Source organism: Calypte anna, chromosome 19 (genome assembly GCF_003957555.1).
Source record: "Calypte anna isolate BGI_N300 chromosome 19, bCalAnn1_v1.p, whole genome shotgun sequence".
NCBI classification, from domain to species: Eukaryota; Metazoa; Chordata; class Aves; order Apodiformes; family Trochilidae; genus Calypte; species Calypte anna.
The window spans coordinates 137,163-164,281 of record NC_044264.1 but is presented as its reverse complement, the minus strand read 5'-3'; the positions used below and the strand labels follow the sequence as shown (position 1 = coordinate 164,281).

Genomic DNA, 27,119 nt, shown 5'->3' with positions numbered 1-27,119 from the left:
GTGACCTCATCAATGTTTTCAAATATGTAAGGAGTGAGTGTCAGGGAGATGGAGTTAGGCTTTTCTCAGTGATGACCAGTGATAGGACAAGGGGTAATGGGTGTAAATTGGAGCACAGGAGGTTCAAGTTGAATATTCGAAAAAATTTTTTTACTGTAAGGGTGACAGAGCCCTGGAACAGGCTGCCCAGGGGGGTCGTGGAGTCTCCTTCACTGGAGACATTCAAAACCCGCTTGGACACGTTCCTGCACGATGTACTCTAGGTGGCCCTGCTCTGGCAGGGGGGGTTGGACTAGATGATCTTTTGAGGTCCCTTCTAACCCCTAGGATTCTATGATTCTATGAATAAAAAGGGGAATGTTCAATTACCTGAATCCAAATCTCAAATCTCCATAGCTGTTAATCTCTAGCTACCAGTAGGGATTCCAGGAGTAATTTTTTTCTCTGTAGATGCCTCAAAAAGAAATTGATTAGCTGGACAAAACCCAGCTTTTGGGGGGAATTTAGTAATGGATCTTTGCTTGCCTTCTTGCTGGTGAGGAAGAAGAGGCAGATGCTTTGTAGAAGTCTGGTTATTTCTGTAATGTTTTCTGCTCTTCTGCACATTCAGAAGATTTTCTATCCTTGTTTCTTCATCCTCTTGAACCTACATTTCCTTGTTCAGTTGTCAACCTCCATCATAAAAGCAAAAGGTTCATTACTGAAATAGGGGTAAAAAGCTTTGGGATGGAGGCAGCTGTCTCACCCATACTCCATTTGGCTCAGTTTGCTAAACATCTCTTGTAGTGATGAGGCCAGTTTCTCCTCTTAATCATTTTCACTTCTTTGCCTGCTAGCAGTGTTTGTAGAACCATTTAGTGAACTGCACTGAGGAACAGAAATAAGAAAAATAAGCAAACCAAATCCCTCTTCCCCTACCTCCCCCCCCAGCAAAAGATTCTTTACTCCATCTCTGTTTCTTGCTCTGAATCCCTGCTTGGCTCCATCCTACCAGCCCAGCTGAGGTGTGGCTGAGTCAGAGGGAGGACCAGAGGGGGAAAGGATGTTTGGGGGTTGTTTTTACACCACCACCACCACAAAAAGCAGCTCTCATCCCACTACATACACAAGGGCTTTGCATGCATCATGTTGACCATCTCCACAGAGTCAAGAGTTATCTTTCACTGTAAGACAGTGATGTTGCAAACCTCAGACTTAAATACTGTCTTTGTAGGTAGATATTGACCATCTAATGGTTGAATTGTTTGTGCTCTGACCTATATCCCCCCTCCAAAAAAAAAAGGGAGAATGTGCTATCAGGGGAAGGAGGGGATCTTGCACACTGTGGGTAGAGACTCTCATTTGGTTTGCTGCAGGGCTGAACATGGAACTTGATTCCTAGAGATGTATTTTGGGGAGCTGTGGCCTTCTTGCCTTCTCCAGCTGCCTTTTTGGAACATAAGGATTGAAGTACGGAAGCCCAGTGCTGTCTCTTCTTTCTGGCTTCTCATATTCTGCTGTTACCAAATGTGCCAACCTTTTATTTAGCTGCTCTGTAGATCATAAGCAGTTTACACTAATGAAGTTGCAGGACAGTCCTCTACAGCTCTGATAAAAATCTATATTTTTCTAATATTCAGGATAAACCACAACAGCAAACAAGGAGTTTATTGTGTAGCTTTGAGACAAATAAGCACCAAAGGAAAGTTTGTGACAGGTTATTTTTTCCATTGAATGCCAAGTGAATAAATCTTCTCCTTTTTGTGTGTTTTGTTACAACAGATTTGCATTTTTATCGGAGAAACTCTTCTGTTTTCAAACTGGGCTATCACAGCAGACATACTAATGGTGAGTGTACTGTGAAACAACATCTTTCTCTTCTGGTGGCCAGAACAACTTGTCAGCTTGCAAGAACAACCCAAAGTTCACAATTTCTTCCAAATTCCTAGTCCCTAATGCAGCTGATTTTCTTTTTTTTAATTTTATACTCTTTACTTGCTGAAAAGGGAAGTGAGATAGAAAGGAAAAAATAAAAATTCTTTTTATCATTTGTTCTGCACACCAGGGAGAGATGTCCAGAAAAGACAGTGACTGCATTCAAATAGTTTCCCCAGATTTTAAGTATTTGTGCAGAATCCCACATGCAAAGAAACCAGTCAGCATTTCCTACTGGTCAGCACATTAACAGATTTTGTTATCAATAACTCAGCTTTGTTCTGAATAGGAAATCCTTCCCTCCCTCCCTCCTCTGACCACAAAGGCAGCCATCTACCTCTCTCTTTGGCTTAACTCCAGCAAACCCACCATTCAACACATAGACAATAGAAAACAACCTCTGGGAGAGAGGAAAAGAAAGTATAAAGAATTTTTTGGACTATGTCCACCTTGTCCAAGAGGAAACTCTCAGGGATTTTTTCACCTCGTGTCCTTCATTTACCATTCTTTCTCTACCACAGACTTTTGAAAGCCTTTCAAATCAGCAAGCTGACCCTCTGTGTTTAGCTTTTCATATTCATTGGTCTGGCTCTTGTTGGAGAGCCTTGCTTGTTGTGAAGATGCTTCCATCCCAGACATTCAGAGCCTGTCAGACACACACTATGTTGAAAAGCCATTTTGAGGGGAGGTTACTTGTTGTTTATTGTGTGAAAAAGAAACTAGGGCACAGAACCATTACAGGACTTGCCCGAGGTCTTTTGACAGGTTGTTGACAGAACTGAAAATATAATCAGTCTGGCATCAACAGGAAACTCCCTTGACTTGTATTTGTTGCTTGTGCACACATCAAGAAGAAAACAATCTGGCCCAGTATTCCTAGATGTAAAGATAATGATGTTGATATACTGACTCAGCAAAGACCTTCAAGCTTCTGCTTAAGTTCTGTTTATGATTTAAGGCCAAGGTTGTGCTTGGAGTTGCAGCTCTGGAGTTTTCTGATGAACTTTCAGTCTTTAACTCCTTTGTGAGGAGAACACTGTGGGAGGTGGGGTGTGAATTCCACTCCTCTCAAATGTGATCAAAGCCAAGGTCATCAGGGCACCTCAGTAGCATTTGCAGCTTTTAATTACCAATTAATTATCATTTAATCATCAATTAATTATCATTCCTCTTTCCAGTTTACCTTTAGTGTGATGGAGCTCTGCAGGGAGGGGCTGAATGGGTGTTTGCTCCCTGGGGTTTCTGCAGTTTGTGCTGAGTTCAAGGCTGCCCTGGTTGTTCATGAAGCGCTGGCTCAACACTGAGACAGATGTGCAGCTACAGATGTGCAGCTGTGTTGAGGAACACCTCCTGGGAGCTGTTTTCTGCTGCCTCCTGCCTTTGGCTGTGATGTGCACAATTCTGTGCCCAGAATTACCTTTAGGGCTTAAATAGGAGAGTTTTGAAATCCTCCCCACCTTTGGCTGAACCAAGTGAGGGGTTGGCATCTGGGTTGGCATCAGCTGAGGTGCTCACCTCTGCTGCCCACATTCTGAAGTTGGAGGGAACCTGCTGGACATGTTCAAGGTTCTCAAAAAAGTATGTACCATGGAGAGTGCAGAAGCTTCCTTATGCTCTCTCCAGCTCACCCCAAAAGACATTTTTCTACCAACCACTTCTTTATATCAGGTGTACTGAGGATGCCATCATTCTCCCATTTTAATTACTGAGATTGTTGTGTGTTGAGTTCAATGTCACTTCAGTATCCTGGAGCTTTTTAATAGCTTTTATGGGGCTTTGCAGCTGTCTTCTGGGACCAGGATCCAATAGCCAGTTGCACTTTGTAGGGGTGCCTTTGCAGTTGCTTTAGTGCAACAGAACTCCCTAAGAAGTGACTGGAAATAAGTGGAAATAATTTCATAGTTCCAGTTTCCAAAAAGGTAGGGAATAAACTAAAACCATGTTTTAAAAATTCGCTTTTGGTAACTGGTGTCAACTCTTCAGCTCTTCAAGTCTTCAGCTCTTGTCTCTTTAGACAAATGAACTGGGTGTCATAAATAATGCCCAGCTTAATGCATTATCAGCATGGGCAAACCTGTAAAAGTGCTCCACAAATAAATGTAAGCACCCACTTAGATCAATGTGAGGCTGCAAGCAGATGGTCTGAAGTGCAGCCCTATTACACAGGGGGGTTGAGAGGATGTTTAGTCAGACAGTAGGTGAGTGCCAGGGCTTATACCCATGTTTGACAGACAGCTGTGTAAGAAGTCCTACCTAGAGAAGGGTGGGGTGTGCTTGAGCCAAATGCACTTTAAATGTTTGGCAAATTAGTTTCTACTGATTACTATTTATTTGATGTAATCAAAAGTGTGTCTTTTCTTGCCTGAGGCTGCTGAGGTATTTAAAAGCATTATTAGTGTAAGCTTAACAACATTTTCATCATATACATAAATATTACCCTGTTTTCATGGATAAAAAGCTCCCAATACTGGCTAAACACTGTTCCTGCTGAGTTCATTAAGCCAGAAGTGAGGCTTTTTTGGAAACTGCATCCCAAATTATTTATCTGAGCTCTCCCAAGATTTCAGAAATCCCACAACTACCTAAGAACCCTATTGAGCGAGTGGGGGAGCATCTCCAGAGGTTTTGCAAGTTTAATTTCCTTGGCAAAACGAGGATGTTTGCTTATTATCTTCAAATGTAATTGTTGGCTCTCCCTAGCTTGATGCTCCCACTGCATCCTCTGCTGCTGGCAGTGTCACAGGTGATGTCTGCAGTCCAAGGTGATGAGCGCTGGGCTGGAGAAAGTGTCAGCACTGCAGAGGATACTGCACTGCCTGAGATTTTCAAAGGCTGATATTTGTTCCAAATGCAAATTTGTACAAAACAGGCCTTATTCTCCTGAGCACAATGCTCCAAATCTCCTCCCTGGCACATGCTCAGATGGTGCTTAGGGAAGGGGGGGAGGAGGTTCTTATGGTGCATGCTAATTATGAAGCAGATTTCATCAGGCATCCTTAAAAATTTACCTAAAATTACCAGAACCCCAAAGTAGCATTAAAAGTGCCTTGTAAAAGCAATAATGAATGAGCTTCAGTGCAGCTTCAGTGCAGCTGGCAAGTGTGCAACATTCTGGGACTTGCTGAGTGCTTGGGACTTGGTGGAATCTGGTCCTAAAAGTGGGGTTTTTCCTCCATAGCACAGCTCAAAAATAAAGAGGATGGACAGAGGCTTGGTGGCTCTTTTGTGTTAGAGGCAGTCAGCAATTTAAAGGGATCAGGCACTGCCATCACATCTTTAGGTCTCTGCTGAATAAAACCATCCTCCAGTTTGTACAAAGTCCTGACACTCATGCAGAAAATATTCCACATATTTGGTTTTTTTTTTCTTTTAAAACATTAATACTTTTTTGAATGGTCATGAGGTGCCATGGAGAACCTGCTTTAATGTTCTGCTGTACAGTCAAAGTCTTCCTTGAGGCTTGAAAGAGACAAAGGATGGTGCTCAGCTGTGCTCAATGCTTGGAGGAATGTTGCTTTTCTTCTTATTACCTTCCCTATAAATAAACCCCAATTATTTATGTTGTATGAAATGCTGCCCTGTTTTTACAGCAGGAGCCAGAAGTTTTCATTGCTGCTTCTCTCTGGACCTGAGTGCTGGGGGTTTTAGATTTTCAGGCCAGGTGAGGAGTGTTGTTGGCTGAAGGCACAAAGCCCACTTCCAACTTTTGAGCAGGGCTCAAAAGGGGTGAGACAGGGGTGAGATCAGCTCAGCCACCTTTTACTTTAGTGAAAAGTATTTTTTTCAGGCAGAGGTCATCTAGCTGAAGTGAAGGGTCTCTCTTGGGGTGGTTTCTCAGGGTCTCAGCCTTTGCCTTTGCTCAATGGGAGTTACACTGGGGACACTGGGCTATGTCCAGGCTTTGGGGGTGTCTGGAATGGAGTCACCATCTGTTTGGTCACTCCAAGAGGTCCAGTATTTAATGTCCTAAGGATTACTGTCTGACCCCCCAAAGGGCAGCAAATGTTTGAGGGAGTGGAGTTTTCTATCAAAGATTAAACTTAAAACACCAGGATTCACCTCTTTGGCACATCTGGGAGAAGGATGGTCTCTCCCTTGGCTTTCCTGGTGAAGTTATTTCAGACCAACCCCTTCTGGTTCCACTGGAGGAAGGGAATGTCAGCACTAACCCATGGTCTTTCTGAACCTCTATTTAAAGAGCAGAGGTTTTTCCAAAGCTGCTTGCTCAGCCTCCCTTCCCATCCTCTCTGCTGCCTCTCTCTGGACCTGGAGTCAGAGATGAGCCAGGACCATCCCACAATCTTCCACCCTGGCTGCTCTGGCTCTCCCACCTCCAGTTTCTGTGGGATTTTGAAAGCAGATGGTTGATGGTTTCTGGTTTGAGTTTAGGTCTATTTTAGTATCAAAATGCCCATTTAAAGCTATAATTTACTGCTGTCTTCCTAGAACAGGAGAAAATGTTTGCTACCAGCTACTTCCTCTCCACCAGTATAAAATCCTTTTTAAGCAAGGATAGGGCTGAGTATTTGGGGTTTTTTGGGGTTTTTTTTTGGTGTTTTGGAGAGGTGGCTTCAAGCTTTCTTATTCTTTCCACTATCTTTTTAGAGGAGGAGGAAAAATGTCATGTTTATTTGCTTGCTGTGTGTTGAGCTATTTTGTTTGGGGCCCAGGAGGTTGGAACTACTTGTCACTTGGATTCCAGACTAAATCTACTCCATTTTGGCACCTTATAGAGCCAAATTTCTTTAGCTAGGGAAACAGAAAACTTGCTGAAAATTGTATTGCTGCTTACAAAGCTATGTGGGTGAACAACACAGATATAAATGCAAAGTTATGTGTAATATATGTGTGTGTATTCGTGTGTGTAAATATATATATGCACACACATATATGATGCAGGTATCAGTCCAGTTTCTTTCTCCATCTGGCACCAATTCTTTGCCACTCCCTGCAAATGGTAAGCTATGAATAAATTTACCATTTCCTTTGTCATTCTGCTAAGAAAATGGATAGAATGTAGAGCCAGGCAGCCTTTCTTCTTGAGATTATTACCAAAATCTTTATAGAAAGAAAAGTATTTTAACATCAGTTTCAAATTCCCTGTTTCACAGAGCTGCACAACTTGGGACTCTTGATTTAGTAGAATTTCACTTTATCTTCTCAGCTGCCCTTTTCTCAAACAGCCCTTGCAAAATGCTTTTCCATTGCACCTGTGTGAGCTGGGGAGAGGTAGGAAGAAGAAAAATGCCCTTTTTTTTTTTTTTTTTTCTTTCTTTTCTTTTTTTTTGTTTTTTTTTTCCCCATCTCTGATCTCTGCAGGTTGCACCCATTACCCTTCCTTCATCTTTGGGGTATGGTAATGAATTGTGCAGCTTTCCTGCTGTTCTGCAGTGTGACCTTCACTGCATTTCTGTGTCTCTGGCAAAGCCTGGAGCTTATTTCCCTCTTGGGATGTCTGTGGGCCTTCAAGTCTGTTTTCAGCTCCTGGATGCAAAAGGGGGACAGTGTCTTAACACCTTCAGCTGCTGTGGATCTCAGTGTCTTTTGCTGTCCTGTTGCACACCAGTTTAACAGGGTCTCCATCTAATGGGTGGCATCCAAGTGCATTAGCAGGCTGTATTTCCAGCTTCCTCAAACCAGGAATGAAGGAACTGGCAGATCATTCTCAAAATACATGTTCAAACCCTAAGGAAAAGCATTTCATTTATTTTACCCATCCTTCCTAATCATCTGCTTGAAATGAGATGTTCCTTCTGAACAGTTCTCTTCTAGTGTGGATTTTGCTGTTTCTTTTAATTTTTTTTCTTCTTTTTTTTTCTGGATGACTCTTTCTCCTGCAGACAGGGAACCTCACCTGCTCTAAGCAAGAATGTTAAAACACCAAAGCAGTGCTTCAGATCCTAAGCTTTGGAGCTGTTCTCAATCAGCCACAGTGAATTCATCACTACATACCTTTAGCTGGGGGTGTGCCAGTCCTGAGATACATCCCATTTTATTCATAAATGGCTACAAGAAAGGATTGGAGGGACAAGTTGGAGTCTGGGAAGGCTTGGCTTCTGAAGAGACCAGGGGCAGCTCAGCAGAGAGCAAGTGCTTGAGTAAAAAGGACCATGGTCTACAAATAGCTATGGATGAGAGTGATTTCTGGCAGGGTAAATACCTCTTCAGAGCAACACAAAGAGGCAGAACAAGGTTCAGTGCTTAGAAGTAGAAACCAAACTCACTTGGATGTAGAGACCTGTTGAATGCTTCATGACTTAACCTTTTAGTCAGGTCCATTTCTAAACTGGGATATGTGAACTTCTTGCCAGCTTCTTTCACAAGTTTTATGCAGGAAACAGTTACCTTTTTCTGCTCTTAAATGTGTCTTAGAAGACTAAGGTCATTCCATAAGACAGAGGTTTTATTTGGGAAGTTTCTGTCATCTTTCATTCCTATCCATGGTTAGGGCTCAGTTTTCTGTGGCCTCTGCTCTCTTAATGGGGAAATAATTTTTGTTTTCCACTGATCCTCTGTTGACAGACTGATTCTGCATGACCTGGCCCAGAGTGTCAGGTCCTGTTAGAGGGGTGGAGACCAAGCTACAGCATCTTGGCTATGGAAAATTTTCTTTATTTGTCTTTGTTACTTTTCACAAGTGGGTTTGCAAATTCTAGAGAATAAAGTTACACCAGGTGGAGTGAGAGGGGAGGATGTGTGACCTTTCATACTGACCTGTATTGCTTCTGGTTTAGAAAACAAAATTATATCTTTGTTATGGAAAAAAACATAGGATCCCAGGTGACAGCAAGGTCCTGGTTTGGAGGGCTGGTGGCACTGAGCAAGGCACTTTTCCTGTCCCATCAGCCAAGCCAAACACAGGCTGAGGAGCAATAGCCAAGTGTTTCATGGGCAAAGCCATGAGTCAAACTCATGAATTCAGAATGCAGACCCCACAGAGCTTCCTTGCCCCACCACTGTCCATGAGGAGCAGGAAAAGGGCAGGAAGGGAAGGGCACCTGAGCTGCCCAGGTGCTTGAGCCACCAATGGACTGGAGAGTGGCTGTGTCTGTCTACTCTGTCTTGACCTGGATATAAACTGAGCAATACCAGAGAGTTGGGCAGCTTTTTGCTTTGATTTCCTTATACATTTTTTGTTTTCTTTCCCTCTTTTTTTTTTTTTTTTTTTTTTTTTTTTTTGCAGTATGTGGTCATTCCAACACGTCGTGCAACCGCAGTGGCCTTGCAGAGCTTCACTTCACACCTCCTGGGAGATGCTGGCAGTCCTTATCTGATTGGATTTGTAAGTGCTCACAGCAGGTTTTGGCAGGGTTTAGTGGCCATGGTTGTCTTTGTTTACTGACTGCTTTCTCTAAAATGCCAAGTTAAACCATGCTAGGGAAGGAAGGTGTGTATCTTGCAGCAGAAGGGGAGGTGGTGCAGTGCAATTCAATTTTTTTACATGCTTATGTTCTAAATTTTGGGGTTTTTTAACTCGGGGCATTGGTAAAGCTTATAGAAAGCTCTGTAAAGCACTTCTGTAGTCTTAGAAATTAGGCTGGAAGAGAGCCATGTGTGTGTGTTACTGCTAACCTGGTCTCATAAACCAAATTATCTATTTATATGGGTAGCAATATACAGCTGCTCTGACCTGCTGAGATGTTGGGCCTCTTTTGTATAATAAATGGTGCTGTAAAATCCATGGCAGGATGGGTGTGTATGTTTTAGGGTTTTTATTAGTATTACTTTCTGGTGTGGATGTGTTTGGGTTTTATTAGTAGCATTTCTTTCTATTACTGCTGCAGTTGTTGACCTCAGTCTGACTGGAGATCTCCCTTATTATGCCACCATTAGCACAGTTCAGAGCAAACCAAGAGTCTGCTCCAAAAGCTGGCAACCAGGGAACAGTCACAGTTCAAAAATAAAAGGCCTGGGAAATGTAATGAGCAAAAGACATTTAGATAAGAGTGGTGTCATTCCTTTCCCTTGCACTCATCTGTGGAGTTTAGTGCATCTGAGAACACAGATCACAACATAAAGAACACAACTTCCATGTAAAGTGGCTCTGCTCATGCTGTGTTGAAGGTGCTCAAGTTTTCCAGTGATTTAACTGGGATCCTCACCAGAGCCACCACCTGAGAGCAAGGACTTTGATGTGCTCAGTTCTGCTGTCACACAGCTGCTGAGTCCTGGGGACTGTTGTTAGTTTGTTGGTTTTTTTTAAACCCACAACCTGTCATTTCTCATCAATTCATCCCATAGATGAATACACACACTGGTGTGTGTATCACTTTATATTTATTTGCATTTATTTAATGATATACACAAATACTTACTCTTCAATGCCAGCCCTCACAAATGATGCAGTTGCTTTGAGACACACTTGAGGAGACAGAGAGATAAGGCTAAACAGACCAAAGAAATCATAAATGTCTCAAGAGAATAAATACACACAGTTTGGCTTACTCTTCATTTACATCAATGTTCCAGGCACCTAGGGAGAAATGATCTTATTTTGGAAATCACTTGGAAGTGGCAAGAACAAAGGAATCAGTGGGAGAGAGGCTTTGTGCAGGGCTGGTGCCAGTGAGGAGGGGCAGGGTTGGGGATGCAGATGAGGCTGTTCCAGGTGACTGCTCACTTTCCTTGTTTTTCTTACCCAAGAGGGATATCTGTGAGGAATGGAGAGGACCCTGAATGATTGCAATTAATCTTGAAAGTTCCCTGGGGCTCTTTAGTGTCACAGATTAAAAGAAGGGCTTTGGTTGTAGAAAATAATGTGCCTTGGCCTTTTGGTATTGAGAGATCAAGCAAGTTGTGAGTTACTTCAGGGTGCCAGCCTGAAATAGCTGCCTTAGGCTTTCTTTCAACTGGGAAAATATTAATTATGATTTTGAATTACTTCTTTCTAAGGCTGCAGTTGCCATGCAGTTCTCATTTGGGAGGTGACTATCCAAGTGCAAGAGTGATGCAGGAGAGCAGGACTGAAGCACTGGTGGCAGGCAGGGCACCAGCATCCTTTTCTGTAGCCTCTGGAATGGCTCAGCTGACTCCCTGAGACTGAAAGGGCAACTGCAGCTTTCTCCTGACATAGGTAAACAAATCCTATTTAAAGTGAAAGGACAAACAGCCATCTTTTTCACCAGAGCTCAGGGAAGTGCCCAACTTTACTGTTAAAATCTGCAAGTGTTTGGCATTGGAATTGTCCAGCTGAGTTGTAGGATGTAGGATAAGCACCTCATTTGGGCAGGTTACTGAAGAACCTTGGATTATGAGTAGGATTTTCCAGGCAGTCCGTGGGAGCTAAGCAACCCACTCCTGTTGGTTCTAAGGGAAATTTGGGAACCCAATAACCTGAGGACATCAGCTGAGAGTGCTGTTCCTCCAGAGTTACCATCAAGCAGAACCCAGGTCTTGTGAGAGAGGCAGAAGGCAGGAGAAATCAGCAGAACTGCTCCCTCACTAAATGTTTTGATCCAGATATGGTTGGAATATTACCCCTGGTTTTGAGGAATTCATAAAGAGGTTCCCTCTAGCTGTGCTTTTAGTAAAGAACTGGGTCCCCATGTCCTTTGAGGACTGAGCTGTTGCAGGCAGTTGTCTCTGCTGGATCCCAATAAATGCTGTATTGATCTTATAATCCTCATGTGGGCTGTAGAAGGTACTTAACAGCTGGAGCCTCATGTGTGTGATTGCTCCCTTGCTCTGTGGTGTGCCAGAAGAGTTGAAGGTCAGATTTTTTCTGTAGTCTCTCTTGGTTCCAAATCTTTCTCTGCAGCTCCTTGTAATCACCCAAAGCACCAACGAGATGTCAGTGTTTAAAGTGCAAGGGAGCATGTGTGTGTGTGGTTGTTTTTCACATCTCTTTAAATATTGATAACTTTTATTATGGTGACAAGGCTTAAGATTGACTTACAAAGAAGTTATGCAAATGCAGTTTTAGGGGAGCAGCTGTAATTTGCAGAAGGTTTCATTACCTGCCAAGCACTGAGATCAATTACTATAAATCAGTGCTGCCTATTCATTCACAAATAAGAATGGGCCTTGCTGCAGTATTTCATTAGATGAGAAAGTTTTTATTCCTAGGTAACTCTTAACTTTTCCAGGGCCTTTGTGATAACCTGCAGAGCTTAAATACTTCCTTTTTAACAACTTGGAGGTTAATGCCATGCTTTGTTCTTGAGGTAATCAGTGAGAAATGTACCCTGCTCAGTGCATTACACCCCAATACCCCTGGTACTTCCCTGTCTTTGGAAGGTCCCACAATGCAGACATGGTAGGTGAAGCACAGAGCAGTTAAGAAAAATCCCCCAAGTCCCAGCACTCATGTTGAGCATCAGCTAAAGATCTTCTCCCTACTCCTCCTCTGCCCTAATGCCTAGACAGCATTTCAACCCCAGAAAAGCCAAGTGGAGGTATCCCACAACAGAATGGGAAATACTTCACTCTTCTCATGCTCCAGTTGTTTGTATTATTAATTCTGGTGATAGCTTTGATGGATGCACTTTAAAATGAAGGAACTGCAAGAAGTGCTCCTGAGTCTCTGCCTGGACATTCATCTGTGCACACACATGCATGGACCCATCCTCCCTACTCAGGCTTTACATTATCCCTGCACATCATCAGCACTCTTCCTCCACTCACTTAGTACAGTCATTTTTTGTCTTTTGAGGCTGTGTCTAGGTACATTTTCTTTATTTATTTATTTGCTTCCTAGCAAAGCAGACCCCTTGCCCAAGCCCTGGGTCACTTTGCTGTGCCCAGGGGTGCTGCTTCACCTGGCAGCATCACAAGGGTCTGAGCAGGCATCTTCTCTTTCAGCAGCCTCCTTTCCAAAACCAGGTCTGAGTGTGAGTGACCTTTTAATTAATGGCAAGCAAATCTGTTTTGGTGGGGATTTCTGCTCCTCCTAATATGACTTGGCAAAATGTTAAGAAGCCCATCACTTGTTAGCCTGCACTTTTTTCCCTGCCCCAACTTTCTTATGTGAGGTTGATAAACTAGATCTAATGAGCTACTTAAATAGCAAGAATGCTAATGACCTTTCTTTAGCAAGCAATTAACAGAACAGTGTTAATTATCACTGGTGCAGAGTGTCAGGGAAGGCAGATCAGCATTTGATTAGGGGCAGCTCAAGGAAAATTATGGTAAATGCAGCAATTAAGATACTTCTTTAATGAAAGTTAGAATTGGATGTGTACATTTCACAGCTTTCTTGTCCCACTTTGAGCCTTTTTGTTGATTTGGTTTCCAAGGTGTTTACCCATCCAAGTAAATATATTTATATGTGTAGAAAATAGTTCAATATGTAAAGACTTATAATCTGCCTGAGGAAGGGAAACCAATGTATTACGGTTTAAAATTTGTATTTTATGGTTTAAATTGCTCTGGCTGCTTCAGAGCAGATCTGTGGATGTGTTTACTCTGGAGTACCAAGTTTTTCCCCTTCAGTTTGCTAGATCAAACCAGGCCTGGTGGGCTCAGATCCTGCGTTGGGAGCAGGGCAGGGGAATAGGGTGGCTCGTGTGGCTTTTGTCCCTGCCTGACTTCTGCAGCCCTTCCTCAACCATGGCCCAGGATGTGCTGGCTGCTGCTGACCCAGTTCTGTCCCTTCTGCCAGAGCAAGGGGTCCTCTGGCCCTGGAATGTCCTGCAACAACCACATGCAAATTATTCTCCTTGCATCACTGTTTTATTGGCTGGCAGGAGTTAGTCCATTGCTGTCATGGGATTAAGGATGGAACAGAGGGCTCTGGCACCTTGTCTTTTGGAGCATGTTACGTGCCCCTGTACTCAGCCCTGGTGAGGCCACACCTCGAGTCCTGTGTCCAGTTCTGGGCCCCTCAGCTCAGGAAGGAGATTGAGGTGCTGGAGCAGGTCCAGAGAAGAGCAAGGAGGCTGTGAAGGGATCCAGCAGAATTCCTGTGAGGAAGGGCTGAGGGAGCTGGGGGTGTTGAGGCTGGAGAAGAGGAGGCTCAGGGGAGACCTCATCACTCTCTACAACTCCCTGAAAGGAGGTTGGAGCCAGGGGGGGGTTGGGCTCTTTTCCCAGGCAACTCTCAGCAAGACAAGAGGGCAGGGTCTCAAGTTGTGCCAGGGGAGGTTTAGGTTGGAGATGAGAAAGAATTTCTTTATGGAGAGGGTGATCAGGCATTGGAATGGGCTGCCCAGGGAAGTAGTGGATTCTCCGTGTCTGGAGATATTTCCAAAGAGCCTGGATGTGGCACTGAGTGCCATGGGCTGGGAACTGCAGAGGGAGTGGATCAAGGGTTGGACTTGATGATCTCTGAGGTCCCTTCCAACCCAGCCCATTCTGTGATTCTGTGATTCTATGTTGTAGTATTTATAGTGTATATGAGTGTGTATTGGCAGCATCTTCCATCACCTGATGGGGACAGCAGATGAAATGTGATTTTTTAATTTTTTTTTTCCCACCCATTATTTATAGTTCCTTGTTTCTCGACCAAGTGCCAGCTGCTTGACTGGTGTAGCCCTGATCACTCCTCCTGGAGAGATCTTCCCTCCCCTTCCTGCTGGTGTCTGCCCCAGATTGGGATGGGTAAAACGGAATTTGCCCTGCAGTCCAACATGGGGGGTCAGGGAGATCCTGCAAGGAAGGGAGCCCCCAGCCCCTCATCCTCATTATCTGTTTCTTCAAGCAGTAACTTCAAGTTGAGGATTTCTCTGGTCATGGCTGAGCTAAGTAATTAAAAACCTTTTTTCTTAGTGCAAGGAAAAGCCAAATCTTTGACGTGGCTGTCAGCTGCAAAAAAATAAGAAAAGAAAAAAAAAAAAAAAAAAAAAGAAAAAAAAAAAGTGAAAAAAAAAAGAAAATTAAAAAAAAAGGGGGGGGAGAATTAAGCACCTGGAGACCAATCCACATAGGATTTATCTCCTCATTGCACTGAGCTAACAAGCTTCCCACTTCTGATGACTCAGCAACAGAGAGGTTTTAAATCTGCCCTAAAAACCCAAATGACTTCCCATATACAAAATGCTCTTCACCAGGAGTTCACAGCTCATTCTGTTTCTTTTCCAGAGCTGCTGTGTACCTGTCATGCCCCCTGACTTTGGTTGGAGGCACAGGTTCTCAGAATTGCTGATGAATGTATATTTAAAGTCTGTGAAAGTATCTCATTAAAGACAGCCCAGAAATCCCAAGCTGGCTGTTGTTTCATTCAGATATTTTGAGCTCTCCTTCCTTCTCTGCCACTTCTAAAACTCTCAGTAACTCAGTGGCTCCTTTCTGAGATGCCCAGCACCACTCCCAGTATGGACACAGAGTTTTCATGGTGCTGAGTTGCCTGATTTCTGCAACATGGGGGAATGAACTCCTCCTCCTGGGACATGCTGCCAGGGAAGGGACCTGTGCTGGAAGAAGAGACAAATGTCCTCAAGTCCTCCTGGGGACAGGGATGCTGCCAGAGGGTGAGCTTTGACACTGGGGTGTCATTATTTCTACATGCCAGTGGGCATTTAAATTCCTCTATCCTGTCACATGCTCCATGGTCCTCAGTTCCACCTTCCCTGTGGCATCTCCTGTGGGACAGGAGAGCATCCAGTGGTGACTTTGATAACCTGTGGCCAGGCCTGGAGAGAAGGGGAGTGAGTGACATGAAGAAAACACTTCCAACCTTCTCCTCTTAACTGGGGGAAGCATTTTCTGGAAGGAAATGTTGCTTTAACTCCATCAGACAAAGTCCATTTGCTGGAATTGCAATTGTGGAACCCTTGGTTTTAAATTCCTGCTTTTTAAAGGCTTTTTAAATTCCTGCAGCCTTTCCAAGGAAGCAGCAGGTATTTAATGCTGCTGGACAAGAGCATCCCCAGGGGAGGCAGAGCAGGGATCCTGCTGCAGGTATTGCTGGGGAAAACTCAGGGACCATGGGAATCATGCAGGATATTGAGACTGTCACCAGCCAAGTATTAAATTTGTTTGCAATCTAAAAAGGAAACTATTTCAATTAACAGGATGTTTGCCTTTCTTTCCCCCAGCATCCAAATGTGCCAGTGTTAAAACTGAAACAACTTCTAGGATGTAATTGCTTTTACCTTTCTCTGGCTTTCAGAATGAATATCATGAATAATTGGCTTTGCTTCCTCTTTTTATAATGTGTTTCTCATGCCATTTAGCACAGTATAAATGTGTGCTCCCCCACAGGTCCAGCAAATTGTTTACTTTTACTTTATAATTTCCTTATTTTTCTTCTTATTTTCCTTTTTTTCCCTTCATTTGCATTCATTTTTTTTTTTTTCTCAAAAAAGCAAACAACTTCTTTGCAAGCTTCTGAATTAAGGATGGTTAACCCAACCAATTGTGGTGATACTGTAGGGTTACAGGAGAGAGGAGCCAGGGAGAACCTGGCTTGTCTCACAATGACAACAATGAAAATCAAGTATTTTGTTCCAGATACTGCACTGGAAACACCCTCTGAGGTGGCAAGATTTCTGCTCAAGAGGCAAAGTCAGAAATGTAGAAAAATCCTGCAGTAGCAGAGGAATTGAGATGTACAGCTCAGCAATCAGTAGATGAAATTATGATTTCAAAGATGTTGCTCTCCTCAGACTGTGTAATTAGTAAATCCATTTAATTGAACTGCTTATGCTGCTCAGGAGGGACAGTAGCACAGAAGCCTCTCCCCAGGGCTCCAACCCACTTGAGCCTTTATTACCTCAATAACCCATCCAGCCTTCCAAAAGCCACAGCACAGGCTTCCCAGGAAAGGTGATGAAGTTCCTCTTTTTCCTTCAATGTTTTCTGCACTCAGCTTGAGACATGATCAAAGATTTTGGGGTCTGTTCTCCAGCAAATGGACATCTTCTCTAGCTGGGCTCCATCCCTTTGGCTACCCCAGCCTGAACACCATCCCTGTTCTGCTGTTCATGCCACCAGCTGAAGTTTATTTAGCAAAGTCCTTCCTCTTGATCCAAGATCTTTGTCACACACTGAGGGATTGAAGCTGTGAACCTCAGAGTTAGGGTGTTATCAAAGACTTCTGATTAGACTGCAGAGCACCAGCAGGAATCCCATATTGATTTTTCCACCCCCATGCTCTGGGTAAATGTTTTGAAATTTGTTGCCACCTCCCAATTGGCAGAACAAAGACAGGAATCCCACACACAGCTCTGTGCTGAAGAGCTGGCACTGGCTGTCTCAGCAACCCCCACTTTTTGTTTCTCAAAACAGAAGACACCAAATATGATGCTAGGTTGCGTCCTGCCAAGTCACAGTCAGCTCAGGATGCTCTCATTGCAAGGAGGCTGGGAAGCCAAAAAATTGGCAAAACAGAGCAGCCTGTTTGGAAAACTGTGTGTTGTGCTTGGAGCCCAAGTCTGTAATTATGCCCTGTGTCCTTTTGAACAGAGATGCCAAAGTTCCAATCTTAGCAGGTGGCTTGGAACTGAATGGAACAAACCAACAGGCTATAGAGACTGTAAATTAAGAGCGAAAACATATATGAGGGTCCTGACAATGTTCTAGAGTCAAGAGATGCAGATATGGCATTCTGTGAACCCTAGATGAGAAAGCTCAGCTGGCTGGGTGGGAAGAATTAAACCTTGGATGGGAGGAAACTCTGCTTTTTCTGGATGGGAGGAAACACTGCTTTTTCTAGAATATGCACTTAAACTATAGGTTGGGTTAGAAATGAAGAGAGTAGCAGATTCAATATTAACTTGATTTGTTGGTATCAAAGGTCAACATGATGCCTTAGAAAGGAAGGTGTGGGGCAGGCTGCATTGGGAGCTTTATTTGTTGGAGGCTTTGCATTTTCAAAGCTGTTTTTAGCTTAGAACATCACGTCATCCCTAAAAGAAAGCAATCAGGAGTGCATGCCTGGCTTTTTCATCCTCTGCTGCTGATTTATCATATCAATCTGTGGAGTGACTTATTGTGTGGTCCTTTTGGAGGATAATTGTATCCGTTCCCCCAAATGAAAAGTGGTTTAGAAATTCACAAATTTCTGTTTTAGAGGAGCCTTAGTTCTGGCTGTTACACACAAAGAGGCTGATTTAATGCCAAATTTTGGTTCATCATAAAGAGTAAGGGAAATGTTAGGAATTAAGGTGTCTGGATACAAAAAGGAATAAATTACCAACTGATGTCCCTGCACGTGCAGTTCTGCTGACTTCCTGCAAGTTTTTTAACATTCAGGTCATCATGTTATATTTTCATGTCTCTCAGATCAACAGTCACTCTTCCTTGCCTTCAGTCTAAGGACTTTTTAGCCATTGTTTCTCACAAGACTTGTTCAAAACCATCCATCCTGCTTTTCCTTGTGTATGTTACACACTGTGAATAAAGTTCTCTTTGAGAGCACAGGGGACACTTCCTTAGCTAGATCCCAAGCACCCACATTTTCATCTCCTCCTTTCTAGGGCAAGGAAAGAAACAGAGAAGTCTGGCTAAAAGCTTTTAGTTCTTTCTGTAGATAGGTTATTCTAGTATTTATTCACTCCTTTCTACTTGAGGACCCTCCCTGCTGACAGTCAGTCCCCTGCTCACGTGTGTGCAGATGGTTTCACCTCCAGCATCATGCTAGGGGCTCCTCCTTTCCTTAACTCCAGCAGGAGCCAGGCTGAGCAGGAAGATGAATATGAACGCACTGAGACCATCAGTGCCCCAGAGTCCTCATGCTGAAGTGCACTCTGCTACCTGCTTCTTTGTGTCCCCATGACAGTCATCTTTCTGTCCCCTCCTGGCTTCTGCTGGAGCATCTCCTCCTGCACCTTTACCTTCCAGCTGGCTGCAGGGCTGCAAGTTGCTCATTTCTTCTGCACATCTGGGACATTTCCTCACTTGATTTTCAAGTGTCTGTGGATTTAAGCCTTTGGATGTGTGATTTTGCTGGGAGTTTGTGCCTGGTGCCACCTCCTTCATCAGCAGTGCTGTAGCAGTTCAGAAGTTGCTGCAGAAGCTTTGGCTATTTCTGGAAGTGATTGGTGTGTGCATGCAGCACTAGGATTGTGTGCTGCAAATTCCCTGCAGTCTTTTGGTACAAGGTAGTCTTTATGACTCAAAAAAAAAAAAAAAAAAAGGTCATAGATAAAACCAGAGCTGGACATTTAAATACCCAGTGCCTTGAGACTGCTGCTCTGTTGGATTTATGGAGAGTCAAGTTGCTTGCTGGGTGGTGAACATGAAAATGGGATTGGTTGGGCTCCAGTCATTAGTGTTACTGACCTGCAGCAAAAGCTTTTCATAATGAACTGAATACTGCCCTTGTGTGGCACTGCTCCTTTGTGGGAGTGCAAACTTGTGTTCACCTTCATCTGAGGATGTTTTTAGGTGTGGGAAGGTGCAGGTTGCTTCAGCCTAAGAACTCAGTGGTGTGGGGAGGAGAGCAGGAGGCCTGTGCCTGACAGAGGGAGAAAACCATGTTTCTGAAAATCAGATGGGATCTTTGGGTTTTTGTGCTGTGAAGAACATTTCCCCCTTCCCACTCAATGCATAGAAATGGGATTTAATACCTCCTTTTGCTGAAAGGTAAGTAAGGTGGAGGAGGAAACAGGACTTGGAGATGGATCTCTCCATCACCCACCAAGCAATGCAGCCCTGGAGGGTGCAGCCAGGTTAGACACCCCCACACTCAGTCACTGAAGCAGCCAGGGAGATGAAGAGGGCTGCGGAAAGAGTAAGAGAGAGAGAGGGAGAGGGAGAGGGAGAGGGAGAATGAGAGGGGAAGCCCTGCCCAGCTGCTCACAGGACCAGTTGCCCAGGCTCCAGCATGGCACATGTGCAGAACACATTCAGCCTTTACTGAACTCACTGTTCCATCTTCAGCCTGGTGCAGATGTTCAGTGAGAAGTCACTCAGGCAGTCGTGATCCCTTCACCATTATTGTGTCTCTTTTTCATCTAAGTGGCTCTTTTTTTTTCCCCCCCTCCTTCTCTCCTAGATCTCAGACCTGATCCGACAAAGCACGAAGGAGTCCCCGGTCTGGGAGTTCCTCAGCTTGGGGTATGCACTCATGCTCTGCCCCTTTGTGGTTGTCCTAGGAGGGATGTTTTTCCTGGCCACAGCCCTCTTCTTCCTAAGTGACCGAGCCAAAGCTGAACAACAGTGAGTAACCTGGCAATTGCAAATGGGGAGGTACCACAGCTTGTTTTCTCTCTCTTGAACATTTTTTTTTTGCTTGTACTCTTGCCCTGGTCCTTCAGGTAAAGGATGTTGGGTTGTGTGGTAAGAAACCCTCAGCTCAGCAAAGTGCATGAAGCTGCACGAGGCAGAGGGGCTTGGGTCGTGCTGGCTGGGGATCCTTTCCATGCTTCTGCTCTGGGGGTTCTCAGCTGTTGGCCGGATGGCCTGGAGGGGAGCAGAGTGTTGGGGATCACAAGCCCCTTTTTGACCCTCGTGTCAGCATGCCACAGCCCCCCAGGCCTTCTGTGGTGAGGGGCTGCTGTGTGCCAGAACCAGTGGACTGCTAGGTGAAGAGCAAGAGAGACTTGCCAGTGCTTGGTGGTGAACGTGGAGCCCACAGTCCCATCTCGGCCTCCTGAGCCCTGCTCACTGCCTCCACCACACAGGAACATCAGGCAAAGAGGAGAAAAGCCATGGACATGGGGGACATCCCTGCTCAAGGCCTGCTGTGTTAGAGATAGTCTTTCCCAGTCCCTTATTGCAGTTTATAAAAAAAAAGCTACTGTTTTTCAGTAAAGAAACCGATTCGGACCACCTCACGGTTGGCAACTACAGTAATTCAGAAGATGCTTCTACATGACAAAAAACTTCTGGGGTTAGTCTCTTTCTCCTCATTGTCAAAAAATAAGAGTATCTGTGTGTAATGTCATGCTGAATATGTGGGCAGGTGACTGGTGTGACTGTAGGTTGTCTTTCCCTCTCTCTCGCTGGGAGGAGGAGGAGAAGGAGGAGGAGGTGGTCTGATTCTTGGGGTTTGTGTTGGGTCAAGACCAATGAGGCAGGCAGGCTGGTGGGACACCAGCTCCACCACAGTGGCAGCACCTCACGGCTCAAAGGTTTGTGTTGGTTTAATGACGTGGTTGGAGATCTGTGGAGGGAAAAAATATGATGCAGACATCTTAACAGTCCCTGGAACTCTGCAGGAAAAAAAAAATAATAGGATACCTTGCCACACCTTCAAGAGAAAAGGGCCCTGGCACATCACCATCAGGAGACAGGACACAGGTAGAAGGAAAACAAAGTGTTTGGAGGTTGACTTCAGTGTATGAATGACCAGATGGCTAAAAAGAGATTTGAAAGCTGTGCCACAGATGGTGCTGTGGCCCTGCAGGAACAGTTCCACCATCCTTTTCCTAACACACACAAAAAAACAGGAAAAGGAAAGGTTTTCTGCCGTGGTGCCCTTAGGTATACACATTCCCCCTATAATGAAATGTTTAAACATGTAAAGAGGTGAAGTCTTGCACAGTTGAACTTCAGTGTGGCTTTGGAGATGTGACATGACTGATGGGTGCTTGGTTTGTTATCTGCCTATAAAGGCTTTAAATTGCAATAAGTGAAACTGGAGATGTTAGGAAGAACTTCCTAAGAGAAGAAAAAAAAGAGGTCAATACTACAAGGGATTATTTAGAGGAGGTATGAAAGCTGTCCTGTGTTTCTGACAGCCTCCCTGGCTCTGTCTTGAGGCAGGGAGATGAGAACTGCTCCCCAGCTGCCTTCCAGCCCTGTTTCTGTGGTCATGCACATGAACTGCGCATCCACACAGGATCACTCAGGGACACACACAGCAAATTGACCTGTTTCTGGGTGCTCCTGATGGCTTTTTTGCAGGGATCCAGAAGTGTTGTTGAGTTGTAAGGTGGTAATACAGTGACACCCCCTCAGTGGCCCTCGTGTGAGCTCAGGGCCCCAGCCTGTTCCTAGGAAAAAAGTGTGTTGAGAGGGAGAGGGCTCCTTCCCCTTATGTGGAATTTTGGTGGAGATGTGTCCCTTGGCAGCTGGTGTCTTGCCAGCATTTCAGGAGGGTTTCAGTCTTCAGGTACTGGTGAATTCTGGGCCACTCCCATCTTAATCATCATCTCTAAGCCCACCTGGACTTTTCCTCTGGGCACTTTGGGACCAACCCAGTATCAGGGCTCTTGGCCAGGGGCTCTCTCAGGAGGCACTGCAGGTCTGGCTTCTCCAGTGCACCAAACCAGCAGCAGTGTCCCTGTGGGAGGCAGGTCACATCCCACAGCTCTGCTTTCTCCTGCCTGGAAGTGTTTATTTCTCTGTCACTGTTTAGCCTGACCAGATTTGGTTCCACTCATTTTGGTTGCATCCCAGCTTCCCACCCAGTGACCACTCCACTTCTTGAAGAAATGTATTTAAGGGTCAAACCTTTTTTTGCTCTCTTTCAGCATCCTTTCCCTTCCTCCACTGTTTGGTTCACCTTTTTTTATGAATTTTGTTTTACTCAGCTCTTGATCCTTCCCATTGCAAGCAGGCTCAGCTACAGAGGGAGCCCAGTGATCAGGAACCAGGGGTAACAAAACCATTGCTTAGAAATGATTCCTACTGCACTGTTTCTGGGAGGCTCCCTACTCCCATGTTAAAAATACTCTGGCATCCTACAGACAGATTCCTGGAGAGTGCAGCTTCTTGTAGGTTTCACTGAGCAGGACAGGATCTTTAATAAGGTTGGAACTGGGGAGCAAGGCTCCTCTCCTCACCCTTCCTCTGCCCAACACACCCACTGGGTCCTGTCTGCTGGTGGCTTCAGTGGTCTCCTTGGCAGGATTTATGGGGGAGGATTTGTTTGGTGTTAAAGACGAGAGCATTTTGCTATTTGCAGCTCCAAACTCCAAATCCAAGGCCCAGCTCCCCCCTCCCCTCCAGCCCATCTGTGCTTGGCACCGAGCACCTTTGGCCAAGATCCCCCTCTGCCTGGCCAGTCCTCCCTCCTCTCCCTACCTGCTGCCTGCAGGAGAATTCCTTCTTCAAGTTGCCCCTCTGCAGTCAGTCCTGCTGCTCGGGCCCCAGGACTTGGGAATGTGCTTTGCCAAAAGAAATCAATTATCCTGCAGGAATCGCCAGTGCTGGTGTCACACGCCAGAGATGAAACCCCTGGGTTTAGGGGGCACAGGGGGCAGATGTCACAATCATCTCTGGTGAGCTCCTGTGCAAGCAAAGAAGTGGTGACACTGCTGGAAATTCAGCTTTCCCTCCTTTCATTTCCACGTTTTTCTGAAAAGTAGTTTCAGGTTTTGTTGCTGGCTTTGTTTGTTTTTGTTTTGTTTTGTTTTTTTTTTGAGTTTGTTTGTTCCTGGCTTTGTGCCCTGGTTTCTGGGTGTTTGCCTAAAGATAATTTCTTCTTCCAGGCAGAGTATCAGGATCTCAACTGCTCTTTCCTGTAAAGCTTCCTCCAGTTTCCACCATGCTTCCTTTCAATAACAGAATTTCCAGGCTTTCAGTGCCTCGTGACTTTTTTGCACTACTGTTATCATTGCCACAATTCCTGGCATATTTTGTAGATGGTTGGGTTTTTTTTTTTAGCACAGGAATTCCAGTCAGTAAGGCTGATGCTCCTCTCACAGATACACAAGTGAGAAAAATTTCTTTATACAGCAATTCCCTTTTTAACAAAAAAATCACAATTCTTTGATGTGTATTTTCATACAGCTTCAGAAGACTCAACAGCTGAAAGAGGTTTTTAGTAAATTTAGGACTAGCACAGCACACAGTGCATCACTCCATAATAGAATCCAGTCATTTTTTTGTGCAATTTTTATAACGCAGACTTAATCCCACCCTGCCAGAGTGATAACAGAAAATGGTTTAGAATGGTTTCTGTAAGAGCTCTTATGCACTGGTACTAATAAATACTTCAGCTCTTTTTTAAACCACTCCAGTTCCTGCTGCAATTTCACTTGAGCAGATTGTTCCTTTCCTCTTCTGTAGTACTGCAGGGGAAGGTCAAACCCATCCTGGTTTATTTCCAAACACAACTGCACTCTGTACTGCATTTATCTTACCTGCTTAACAAAAATTTGTGAGGCCCAAGCTCTATCCTGGGAGATTCTCTGGAAGATGACAGGTACAGTCTTGCCATGGCACAGCCCTACAGCAATACACCAGAAATCCCATGACCTCACTTTTATCCCCTTTGCTGATCCCTGTGCAGCCTTGGCAGATCCCAGCTCTCAGAGGTTAGGAGGACTTCAGGTGCTTCACTCCTTGGATGGGGAAGCTCAGCACTGCTGGGAATTGCATCTGTGATCTCTCTGTGTCCTCTTCCTCTCTCAGAATGGAGAGAACTTGGAAAAGAAACCAAAGCTTTCCCCAAAAAAGCTGCAGCAGAAACTCCTGCACTGGTAGTCAGGAGAAGTGATGGCTTCCTCAGTGATTGGGCAGAATGTGCTCTTTTTATTATGAAAAAGGGGGGGAAAAGAAGTCCCAAGCTGTGCCAACTCTCAGGTGCCAGGGCATATAAATCACTGTAATGTCAGCGGTGTGTAACCTGGCTGGTTCTTGGGAATCATCTGGAGCTTTGCTGAGCCAGGACCCTTGGTCCCTGCAGGACCAGTGCTGGTTCTGCTGGTTCTGCACTCCTGTCTCCAGCAATGGCCACTCCCAGCTGAAGGAAAACCCAAACTCACCCAGATTTTTCCTAAGAAACATCACCAAACAATTTATCTTTTAAAGTTTTTTAATTTAATCCCTGATTCTCTACCTGGAAACACAATGTTTTCTGTTTTTTTCCCCCCCCCATCCTTTCAGAACTACAGACAGATGCTATGGATGGATATCTAAGATTTAGAATTTTTTAGCCCCTCTCTGCATCCTCTGTGATATATGCTGAGTATTTTCACCAAAGAGAACAGCAATGCAGATCAGGCAGCAGGATGCAACTGCAGTGTGTATCCCTGGTGCAGACACAAGCAGGAATAAAGAGCTGCACTGATGCAGCTGGCCAGAACAAAAGAATTTCAGGATTTAACTTTGGAAAGAGTATAAATGGTTCCCTCCAGTTGTTTGCCTTACAAGCATCAAGTTACTTCAACAGCTCTAGTAAGTTTTTCTTCTCCTAAAATGAAATATTTATTAAGAAAAGAAAAAAAAAAAAAAAAAAAGAATTCCTCTGAACACCTTTGATCAAGTGTGGAAATTCTTGCTGAGTAGCAGTGCTGATCAACATTTCATTGTAAAAGCAGTGGTTACAAAAACTAGAAAGAAAATACTCACTGCAGCCTTGCTAGTGCAAGCCCTAACAAGAACAGTCCCTACTCCATGCACCTTTGCTGCTGTCTTAAGCCTGACACAGCTGCAAATTAGATTCCAGGGAAAAAATGAGAATAATCCCTTTTCAGCTCTGTCTTCTCCCTCCCATCTGCTTATTTTTAGCCTTTTTCAGCAGCAGATACAAAGTGATCTCCCAGTTCTCCTATTGCAGCCATCTGAAAGTCTCTGCTCTTATTTTTCCTTTGCAGATTCCATTATGTGGGACAGGGGAAGGACTCACAGATGTGTCAGCCCTCTTTTTTTGTTTGTTTGCTTTCCTTTTTTTTTTTCTGTGGCAGCAGTTAGAGCCTGAAAGGAGCCACCAAGTGAGATTTTGCTGGCAGCAAAGCACAGCATCCCCTCTATGGATGTGTCACAGGTACCAAGCTGGACTCATGCACACCAGGTTCTGTTCTTTGCAGCACTGAGCAAGTTCCTTCTATGCTATTTGTTAGGGTGCACTGAGAGGGTTTCTTTCAAGAGCCTGGACACTTGGTGTAGAGAGGTGTCTCAGTGCTGTGCTGAAGCAGAGCTTGAATTTGAGGATTTTGGGGCCAGGAAGTGGATTTTATCAACTCCAGGGATGCTGGAGAACAGTTCACTCGCTGCTGATCTGCAGCTGTTCAGGGAGAATAATGTGATTGCTTTGTTTGTTTTTGTTTTTGTTTTTTTTATTTTACAAAATAAGAACATTAATTAAACGACTCATACAGTGATATAAACTCACAATGCTTGTTTAGCCCAGATAAAGATGACCTTGGACTTTCAAGGAATGTGAATTTACAGCAAAACCTCCAGATTAGAATGCAGGATTCTGATGACAGACAAAGGAGTGTCCTGGTTATCTGAGAGTGCAGGATACAATGCACAGACTGGTGATGGAATGAGATCAGATCATTGCTTGGTTTACATGGAATATGTAGGGAAGAGGTGGTGGAAATGTAAGTAGTTTTATTATTGCTGGGAAAAGGCTGTTTGTAGAATTATTTTTTTTTCCACTCCTATTTATAAGCCACGTTTATAACTTCACAAATGGAGCCAGAAAACGTAAGAACCTAATGGCTTGAGACTGTCTGAATTTAAAATCCTGGTTTCCTTCTCCAGTTAGGAGCTGCTGGTTTCCTGCAGATGGAAAACCTGGTCTGGTATGGAAAAAAACCCTGATTTGTTTTGCTGCTATGGTCTCACCTGTGGATTTCCTGCTGCTGGGGTAGGGAGGTGCCAAGGGTCAGTTTGGTTGCTCACAGACATTTTGAGCTCAGTTGTGGTCCTGACACAAAGTGCTCATGGCATCCTAAATATGCTGTTGGAGTTAATTACTGGCAGCAAGGGGCTTTGCTTAATTCAGGCAGAAGGAGGGAGGCAGCTGGTGCTGGCAAAGCTCTTGGAACCTGCAAAGTGGGGAAGGGGCTGCAGGCAGAACCTCCTGGTTCTCCACCCCACACATCCTGTCCTTCTGAGGGTCTCCTCTGCCCCAGAGAAAGGGAAACATTAGAGTAGGGAAAGGGATTTAGGCTCTCCTAGTAGGTACTTCAGGGCTGTTCTACAGCAAGAAGGGAATTTCTGCCTGAAGGTATAAGAAGGCAAAGGGAACTTGTCCAAAAGAGCACCAGATCAAGAGTCCTACTGTCCTGGCTACTGACTTTTTGTTGTGACCTTCAAAAAATCAGATGCTGCTCCCAAAATGCTCACCAGAAGTAAAACAGGACTGAAAGCACTTGCCCCTAAGGCCCAAGGGGTTCAATCTGGCCACCTCCACTGTCATTGCAAAGGACACTTCTTAGACTTTTATCATACAGGAAGAGATTTTAAACTCATGCTAAGACAGTTTCATCACTCAGGCTGCCCTGGCTCAGAGAGGAGAACTGCTCAGGGCCCATGCAGGTGACTGGCACACTGAACAGAAGGCAGCCTTCCAAGCCAGAAACCCTTCCTGACACAAGGATATAGAACAAATGATGAAAAATTCAGCCCTGCCAGTCCTCTTTCCTCAAATCCTGTTCTGCTCACAGAGCATATTATGCAGCTATTGGCTTTGATCAACATTA

The 27,119-nt window shown here is 44.5% G+C and overlaps 1 protein-coding gene across 4 annotated transcripts in view; it reads left to right on the top strand.

The window, feature by feature from the left end:
* LOC103536543 (protein spinster homolog 2) overlaps window positions 1-27,119 on the top strand; it is a 135,556-nt gene that overhangs the window by 96,799 nt on the left and 11,638 nt on the right. Inside the window, exons 9-12 of one of the 4 annotated variants that reach the window (XM_030462493.1) lie at window positions 1,762-1,827; window positions 9,098-9,196; window positions 19,790-19,953; window positions 20,545-20,624. In XM_030462493.1, coding sequence (XP_030318353.1) covers window positions 1,762-1,827; window positions 9,098-9,196; window positions 19,790-19,953; window positions 20,545-20,611 — 396 coding nt within the window. In that variant the 3' untranslated portion in view covers window positions 20,612-20,624. Of the gene's footprint in view, window positions 1-1,761; window positions 1,828-9,097; window positions 9,197-19,789; window positions 19,954-20,544; window positions 20,625-27,119 lie in introns of those variants that run through there. The other 3 variants (XM_030462494.1, XM_030462495.1, XM_030462496.1) reach the window with 3 other exon arrangements.